General features: G+C 37.0%; 1 protein-coding gene across 2 annotated transcripts in view; it reads left to right on the top strand.

Annotated features, from left to right (window-relative positions):
- Window positions 1-164: 164 nt before the first annotated feature.
- atr (ATR checkpoint kinase) overlaps window positions 165-9,628 on the top strand; it is a 42,320-nt gene continuing 32,856 nt past the window's right edge. For both annotated transcript variants that reach the window (XM_077540036.1, XM_077540034.1), the window contains exons 1-10: window positions 165-344; window positions 473-564; window positions 995-1,147; window positions 2,443-3,129; window positions 4,698-4,882; window positions 5,236-5,369; window positions 5,445-5,612; window positions 5,858-6,021; window positions 7,964-8,116; window positions 8,536-8,737. In XM_077540036.1, coding sequence (XP_077396162.1) covers window positions 283-344; window positions 473-564; window positions 995-1,147; window positions 2,443-3,129; window positions 4,698-4,882; window positions 5,236-5,369; window positions 5,445-5,612; window positions 5,858-6,021; window positions 7,964-8,116; window positions 8,536-8,737 — 2,000 coding nt within the window. In that variant the 5' untranslated portion in view covers window positions 165-282. The remainder of the gene's footprint in view (window positions 345-472; window positions 565-994; window positions 1,148-2,442; window positions 3,130-4,697; window positions 4,883-5,235; window positions 5,370-5,444; window positions 5,613-5,857; window positions 6,022-7,963; window positions 8,117-8,535; window positions 8,738-9,628) is intronic.

Here is a 9,628-nt window from a genome sequence, read left to right as displayed (position 1 = left end):
AAAATGATTTATCATATAAAATAATACTCATTCTAATTTAAAGAAAATAACATTTTATTAACAATTACTACAACTATCCTATACAAGTACTAAAAAAATAAATAAAAATCTATATACAGAATATATCCTGTTCGTGCTTCAGCGAGCTTTTTGGTCCTCGACTGTTGCCGTACCACCACACAAACTACGTCAAAATGGAGCGAAACTTTTGACCGGTCTGCTTTTGGGAAGTCCCGATCCAAAATGATTTCAACATGAATTAGAAGACACAATATGTAGACAATGTTGAACATGGAGGGGCTGGAGATGACTGCTATGATACCGGCTCTTCATGAGCTTACCAGGTAAACTGCGGCTGACTAATGGCTAACGGGCTAAGCTAACCTGCGCACATTCGCTGTTATGTTCGTTCGACTTACTGAATGTTCTCTAAACTAAACGGGCTTTAAATACACAATGTTTGTTATTTCAGCGCCAGCCCGGGGGAATACGACGAAGCTGTAAAGAAACCCCGACAAATCCTGTGTCAGTTCATTGACAGGATCCTGACTGACGTAAACGCAGGTACGTCTGATAAAAGGAAACAAACATTCTTTTCAACCATTATCGATTGAAAGCTGTTCACATTTGCGAATGTTTTTTTATTTGGCGCATGATTATGACGTCATTTCTCCGGGAGGGGGTGCGGCAGATAAATGTTTACATGATTAAGAAGTAAACACGACAGCACAAATAATTTTGTACAGTATATACAAATTGCTAAAAACAAAAACATTGGGTCATTGTTTTGTTTGTTTGGCTTTTTTTAAAGTAATGTATAATTACAAAAATGATATCTCAGAGAAATTTATTACATAAAAATACATGAAAATAAAAATGTGGAACATGCCCTAATTTATGTCATTGTTAACATTTTTGGTTTACAGTTTAACTACGTAAAAAATATTTTCTGTGAAAAACTTGTGCTTCCTAAGAGGCTGTGTCATTCCTTCAGTGTCTCTCGGGCTAAATAAGAAGTCCACTTCGGAGCCCGCCTGCGTCATGCTGCTGGACTTTGTGCAGCACATCATCAAGTCGTCGTCGCTCATGTTTTCCAATCCTGCCTGTCAGCCCACAGACTACCCGGATGCCACGCAACGCTGCGCTGGTAAGGCGGGTCTAGAAGTGGATTTGGAATAGTATGTATTTTTGGGGTCAGGCACCCATTTGCAACAGGAAGTCATCAGATTTTAGGGCTTGAATGTTATTTAAAAAAAAAAAGTCTCAAGGAGCCATACCCAAAATTGAACAAGAAGTCCGTCGTTTAGGTTTAAAGCAGCCATCAGACGTCATTAGCTCTTTTAAAATGAGCACCAATCGGCAGATTTTTGGGTGATTTTTGCCATTTTATTTTTTTTTAATAATATACATTAACGGATGTCAGTTCGATGTCCTGCTAAGGAAAAGAAGACTACAGTCTTGAACTTGGGTTTTAAATTGGACAGGCAAATATTTTTCCGCTAAAAATCCAGGAAGCAATCCCTATGAACTCTAGCATAGTAACAACTAGGGATGTAACGATATCCAAACATCACAATACGATATTTATCGATTAATCCCGATACAAATTTATAAGTTGATTGTTGCAATTTTTTTACTCAAATTTAGAAAATACGAATCAGTAAACTTGTACATGTACACTGTAAGATTTATGAAAATGTATGATTTGTTTATTTGAAGCTTCAGTCTTAAAACTGTGAGTCCCTGAATTTAATAAAGTTTGTAATCTGTTTCATGTTTGAACGGCATTGAAATCAGATATTAAGGCTTAATGTTCCATTAATATAACATTTTTTCCCTGATTTAGGTGTGAACCTTGACCCTAAGTAAGAAGTTTTGTTGAATATTTTTCTATCAAAAATGGATGTTTAAAAATCGATTCGGCCGCCTATTGAATCGATTTGAGAATTGCGCGCTGTAATATCACGATATATTGCCGAATCGATTTTTATTTTATTTTTTATTTTAACACCCCTACAACCTACAGTCTCTAATAAGACTTAATATTGAGGCACTTAATTGCTAATGCACGCACATATTGAGTTCCTCCGCATATTGATTCGGTGACAATTAGCATAGATTTCAAACATAGAAGGGCTAAAACATCCCTAATGAAAATTACGTTGCACTAAAAAACTAGCCACCAGAGGATGCTAGAACTGCACAAATGGAAATCAAAATCAACCTGACTCTTTAAAAAGATGTGCTGCTTTTAAAGCCGTGGTATATTGTGACAGTTTTAATATCGCGATATCATGATATTGCCGTTATCGTTACATCCCTAATAACAACGTGCTGCTATGCTCGAGTGCATGACCCCAAAATTCAGTCTCTGATTGGCCTGTTGCGTTTTTTTTGTTTTTTTTTTAATGATGGTCTCCTCTCATCTCGCTTGCCCCTAAGACTTCAGCAAGTGGGTGTCGCTGCACTTGCTGCGGGTGGCCGCCGCCCCGGACTGCGGCGTCATCCACGGAGGAGCGCGCGCCGCCCTCTGCTCCCTGCTGCACTCGCTCCTCGTCCGGGCGCCGTTCATCTTCGCCAGCCTGGCCCGCGACCTCACCCTCCTGGCGGCCGAGCTGGCCGACGTCCTGCGCGAGCACGTCGCCGCCCGCCCGCCCGGCCTCTGGCCCGCCGCCCTCCCGTCCTTCGCCGTCCCGCCACCGTGCGCCGACCTCTGCCCCTCGCCGCTCGTTCTCGCCTCCCCGTCGGCGCTGGAGTCGCTCGCCTCCGCGACACTGCACGTGGTCGCCAACGTGGTCAGGGGCGTGAGCTCCCCACGGGACCTGAGGAGGGTCTGGGAGGCGGCCTGCGCCATCCTGGCCCACGGTAACGCCCGGCTGAGAACGGTTGCCATGGCGCTGCTGACGCGGCTGGTGGAGGTGGGGGGCTTACCTGAGGCTCTGGGACACCAGTTCGTCACCGCTTTTCTCCATGCGCTGGAGACGCCCGCGGGCGGGTACGAGGGCGAGCTGCTCAGCCTGACCCGGTGCGTGTTTCGCCGAAGTGGCATCCCCCTCCTGGAGGACGCGTACCTGGCACAGGTGTTAGAGAGCGTCTGCAACCTGGCGGAGGCTCAGGCGTCCAACACGAGTATGTTAAGTATGGATTAAAAAAAAAAAAAAAATCATTGCTGTTTTTTCAATGCAAAGAAATCTGACAGAAAATATGAATTGTTAAAAAAGTTTTGGGGGGCTTTTCCTTCCCATTATGTGGCTCAAAAGTGAACTGTAACACCCTAATATGACACAAGGTGGGGCTCAATGCCTAGCTAACAGGCTACTTCCGGTGCATTCTTTTTGTATAATGAGACTTACTTTGTCGAGTATTTTTGTAAATGGAGTTTTAATTAATATTTTGAAAATATTATATTATTATTATATATTAGAATATTATTCATATAATATATAAATAAATAAAATCTCAATTTCTTTCAGTTATTTAGGATGATTATGATTTTAAATGTAATAAATCCAACAAACGTTGATTTAAAAGGTGTCATTTATTCAAAAAATAATTCCGTGCAATAATAATGTATAATGATTCTAAATCAGTTTTAACATTAACAGCTTAACATTAATAGTTAGCAAAGTTACAACTCACAATAACAGCTGGATGTAACCAAGGTTATTTTAGTGAAGTAAAACTAATGGAAAAAAACTAAAATTCAAAGAACAATTTTGTGAACGAAGTAAAATCAAAAACGAAAATGCTTTGTAAAAAATTTAAAACTAACTGAAATGACATTTTATGGTTACAAAGCTAACTAAAACTAACTATAATTATAGCAAAAATGTCCTTCGTTTTAGTCTTTGGGAATTAATTTAGTGCATGAGCCTTTGTGGATGATTTTAAATGTGATTTGAAATAGATTTATTTTGATATTAATCGGAATAAGGGCATTTGAATGTGTGTCACACGACAGACGTGACATCATCTCGCAGCAGCCAATAGAAAGGCACCTTAAGATGATGTCGCTTCCATGGTGTTTTTTAAATATTGCTCACAAGTAATACATATTAAAAAAAAAAACTAATACTGAAACTAATTCAAACCAACCATTTATTAAATAACTAAAAAACAAATAAAAAATTAAAAACTAACAGAACCACCCTGAAAACTAATTCAAACTAAAATGAAAAATTCCAAAACTACAACAGGGCTCGACACTGCGAGCATTTCACTCGCAAATGCGGCCAACTTTCAAGTGCGTGCTGTTGAGGGGAAAAGAAAAAAAAAAGAAATCTGGTATTGATGAGAAAAACTATAAAATACTGTATTCGTGAATTTTTCAAGCCATTACATTTTTTTGCTCAATAAATAAACAAAAAACAAAAATTTGTGGATAATTTACTCCCATTCTAAATGTATCAAAGAGGAAAAAAAAAATCTAACTTTTTTTTTTTAAATTGATTATTATTTTTTAAATTTAATTCCGCAAAACAATAACACTCTATAATATCGGACTTGATAAAAACATAACTATCCATCCATCCATCCATCCATCTTCTTCCGCTTATCCGGGGTCGGGTCGCGGGGGCAGCAGCTTCAGGAGGGAAACCCAAACATAACTAACGATTAATAAATTAATCCGATTTTAAAAAACATTGTAATTTCCATCCCTTGTCTGCATCTGTAAAGATTACATTTCTTACGTGTAGGAACCCTGGAGCCCGGCGCCCCCTTGGGGACGACGGAGGTGACCCAGTCTCTGTGTCACGCTTTGGAATGGGCGCTGTCGGTCGCCGCCGCCGGTTACGAGAACGCCGCCCCGCTGCAGATGAGGCGAGTGGTGGAGGTCTGCGGGACGCTGGCGCGCACCGTGGGAACCGAAACTCAAGCTGAAGTAGAGTAGTCGTCTTCCTTTGGAATGGCTATTACCTCCTCCAAGGCTCAAGAATCCAATCATACATGTCATTCACTGAACAATTTAATAGATTTGTTTTTTTGTGTGTGATTAGTTTGCGATTAATCCCGAGTTGATTATTGAAATCATGAGATTAATTAGGATAAAAATTTCTTATAGTATTTGTTTTGGTGTGATAATGCATAATATGTATGTCTACACTGCATATTAGCAGTAATGACAGTAAGACATTTTTATTGCTTTACATATCTGATTCAAACATTATTATTATATGTATTCACATTTTTTTTTTTTTTTTATTCCTCCTTTTCCCTTTCTGGCGCTTGCGTCAGTGCGCGGAGGGCTTCCTGAAAGCCGCGCTTAAAGCGGAGATCTCCGTGCTGATGCGGCAAGCCGAGGACGAGCCCACGCCGAGCAAGAAAGTCTGCAAAGCGGCGCACGGGACACCGAAATCGGCGCCGTGCGCGTGAGTTGGTGGGAATGACTTTAAATTTAACGCAGCCTTCAGAAATTGACGGCGACGTTTGTCGTGTTTCACCAGCGAAGCGGGCGACAGCGAGGTCTGGGCCGTGCTGAGCCGCCAATTGGACGAGCTCTCGGCGCTGTCGGACTCGGACGGCGACGAAGCCGAAAGCGCACGTCGACTCGCCGCACTCCGGGGCGTTGCGCTCATCCTCCGATTTGCCGCCGTTTGCACCTCGCCCACCAGGTGGCGTCCTCAATTTTGACTACTTTTTTTGACTTATTATGTATTTGGATTTCACTTCAACATATTTTCAACATATTTTTTTTCGTACAATCTAAAATAAAGGGAGTTTTTTTTTTTTTATTTGACGTTTACTGCGCATTGTTGATTAATACAACAACCTCCTTTGCTGACAGAGGCAGCACTTACTAATTTTTCCAAGCTATGTCGACTATAAGCATTACTTTGTTATTCTTCAAATCTCGCAGACAGCCACAACTCCTGTGGGTGTCCACGGAGAATCTGGGCAGGACATTGAGGAGCTGTCGATCAGTGCTAGAGGGCGGGGCCACACCCGTCTCCAACCAGAACTACTACGAGTCTGCCGTCCAGATCGCTCTGAGAGTCCTTGACTGCGTGCTCTACCTGACCGGTAAGTATTACCCCAGGTTTACACCGGTTGCGGTTGCGGTGCGGTTGCGGTGCGTTCCGGCGACGCAAGCAACTAGATTCCATTCATTCGAATGGTGCAGTTTACACCGCTTGCGGGTGCGTTGCGTGTGGACTGCGTCTCAGGCCTCCAGCAAATGGCAAGCTAGGACAAAACACATCGAGCGGGACAGGAAGACCGACGCAGTTTCAAAATAAATTTCCGGTTACCTTTCAAGATAAAACACTCGCCAGCTCCTATTTCGCAAGCATGCTAGCAAAACGTGATGTGGGCGTCGACGGGCCTGGAGTTAACGTGCGAGGTGCTCATTCACGGTTTAGACACCAGCGAACATGGACGATCAGAGGTTTATATTGGAGGTGGAAAGCCACAAAATAATAAAAGTCCACCTCTCTTTCTGCTTCTCTGTTGTGCACAGACTTTCTGTGCGTTTGTCGTTGTTTTTAATGCCACATGATCGCGCGGTCACGCGAGACACGGCGGGAAGTGGCCGGCGACGGAGCAGCTGTGCGGAGCCGGTGTGGATTGGCCAAAAAAATTGACGCGTCTGGAGCACGCAGTCAAGACGCACCGCACCGCAGCCGCACCGCACACGCAACCGGTGTAAACCCGGGGTTACTGTGATAGATAGCATTATTGTCTAATGCAGTGGTACACAAAATTGCGATAATATGGGTCAATCAATCAATTAGGCTCAGACTTATCTAATTGATCAAGTCAAGTCAAATTCATTTATATAGTCCTATTTAGTTTTATTTGTGTATTTATTATTTATTTATGTTTTTGTTTTATGTATTATTTCTTTATTTTATTTATTTATTATTTATTTTTATTTCTTATTAGTGTTATAATTATTCTTATTTATTTAATTTGTTCTATTAAAATTGTCAAAAATCGGCCTCCCCAAAAAATCGGCCTCTTTTTTTCCGATGGTTTTCATTTTATTTGTTTATTTTATTTTTTTGTTCTTGTTCCCTTATTCTTTACTGCAAAACTGATATTTATGTTTATGTACAGCACTTTGTATACAGCAATGCTTGTTGTTAAAGCGCTTTATAAATAAAGTTGAGTTGAGTAATTTTATGTATTATTTATTTATTTTATTTATTTTTTATATTATTTATTTATTTATTAACATTTTTATTTATTTTAATTTTTATTCATTTATTTTTTATTTATTTTTTATTTTTTATTTATTATTTATTTTTTATATTTATTTCAAATTTATTATTATTGTTATTATTATTATTATTATTATTATTATTATTATTTAATTCTATTAAAATCATCAAAAATTTACCTCCCCCAAAAATCGGCCTCTTTTTTTCCAATAGTTTTTATTTGTTTATTTATTATTTATTTTATTTTTATTTTATGTATTATTTATTTATTTTATTTATTATTTATTTATTATTTTTAATAATAATAATAATAATAATGATAATAATAACAATTAATTTCATTAGTTCTATTAAAGTAGTCAAAAATTGGCCTCTCAAAAAAATCTGCCTCTTTTTTTTCCGATAATTTTCTTTTTATTTGTTTATTTATTATTTATTTTATTTTTATTCTAGGTATTATTTATTTCTTTTATTAATTATGTATTATTTATTATTTATTTTTTATTTATTATTATTGTTATTTATTTATTTATTTATTTAATTAGTTCTATTAAAATCATCAAAAATTGGCCTCTCAAAAAAAATCTGCCTCTTTTTTCCGCTACTTTTCATTTTATTTATTTATTTATAATTTTATACCCACACATTACAACATAGGCTAAAGAAGATTATTTTTATTTTTTTATTTTTTTTTTTATTTAGTTGCTGCACCCCCTTCTACCGTGCGAACACCCTCCATGGTGAAAAAATGCAGTTGCTAAGTGTACCTAATTATTATTATTATTATTTTTCTTGCTACGCAGCATGCAGCCAAGGCAAAGACGTTCTGCAGCGGCGCGCGTGTGCACTCCTGACGCTCCCCTGGGTGCCCGATCACAAGTTGGCCTCAGCCTACAAAAATTCTGGGTTCCCTTCCTGGGTCCTCACCTTGGCTCAGAGGCTCCACCTTTGCTTCTGTGAGTATGCGGCAAAATAAATTCATACTGTATGAAACAGAGAGTTGATTTTGATTTTGCGTAAATATTTTTATATATTTTTTTTGCCTTTTTTTTTTAAAGATGTGCCGCTTTTAATATTGTGACATAAAGATGACGATATATTGTGGCAGTTTTATAATATTGCGATATCACGATATTGCCGTTATTGTAACATCCCCAAATTTTACACACGTCAGCTTATAATGAAAACATCACAAACATGTTTCCTGTATTATTATAAATAAAAATCATGGTGGAGGGGGGATATTGAAGTGTTTTCTACATTTCCACATTTCATTTTTCCACACTTTTTTTTTTGTGTGTGTGTTTTTTTTCATGTTTTGAAAACATAATGAAAATTAAAAATATACTTTGCATGTTGTTTTGTGTTCTGTCAGCGAGCGTGGTCCAAGCGCAGTGCGTCTCGCTGTTGGCGCGCCTGCGTGGCAGCGTGTGCGAGGCCTGGCGCGCGTTCGTGTTCTCCGCGGCCCTGCAAGGTCGGGACGAGGTCGTGAAAGAGGCGGCGGTCCGAGCTGTCCCGCTACTTCTTCACAACTTGGAAGACGCCCGTCGCAACCTCATCGCCACCACTGCCTTATAGTACGTGCGTATGAGGCCTGAGCAAGATTAGAATAGTTTTGGAATTTTCATTGTAATAGTTTTTACTTCGTTTAGTGTGTTGTTGTTTTTTTAAGTACATATACTTCATTTAAAATAAATATTAAAATAAATTAATTAATTTTAAAAAATTGTTGTAAAGACTTAAAAATAAGAATAAATACATTTAAAAAAAAAATATTTTTAACGAATTTTAATAGTTACTTTTTGCTTTGTTTAAATGTGTTGTTTTTGAAATGTTTTCAATTCATGCACTTCATGTAGTATTTATTTATTGTTTTTAGTATTATTTTTATCATTTTTGTTTTGTGTATTTCTTGTCCAATATTTAAAAAAAATGTAAAGACTTAAAAATAAAAATAAATAATTTAATACATTAAAACAATTGTTGTAAAGAATTCAAAATAAAAATAAATTAAGACTTAGAGACTTAGACTTAAAAATAAAAATAAATAAATTAATACAATAAAAACTTATTTTTAAAATAATAAAATAAATATAAAAATGAATAAATTAATACATAAAAAATATTGTTGTAAAGACTTAAAAATAAAAATAAATAAATTAATACATTAAAAAAATATATAATTTTCACACATTTTAAGTTAGTTTTTACTTCGTTTAATGTACTGTTTTTTTTATGTATTTTTTTTTTAAAGTACATGTACTTTATTTAGTTTAGTATTTTATTTGTTTTTAGTATTATTTTTTATCATTTTTGTTTTGTGTATTTCTTGTGTCCAATATTGAAAAAAAAATGTTGTAAAGACTTAAAAATAAACATAAATAAATAAATACATTAATTTAAATATATTTTAGAATTTATTTATTGTTTTTAGTATTATTTTTAGAGCTTTTGTTTTGTGTATTTCT

The sequence above is a fragment of the Festucalex cinctus genome, chromosome 12, assembly GCF_051991245.1.
Source record: "Festucalex cinctus isolate MCC-2025b chromosome 12, RoL_Fcin_1.0, whole genome shotgun sequence".
Classification (NCBI taxonomy): Eukaryota; Metazoa; Chordata; class Actinopteri; order Syngnathiformes; family Syngnathidae; genus Festucalex; species Festucalex cinctus.
The sequence above is the reverse complement of the archived record's forward strand: the minus strand, read 5'-3'. Positions and strand labels throughout refer to the sequence as shown.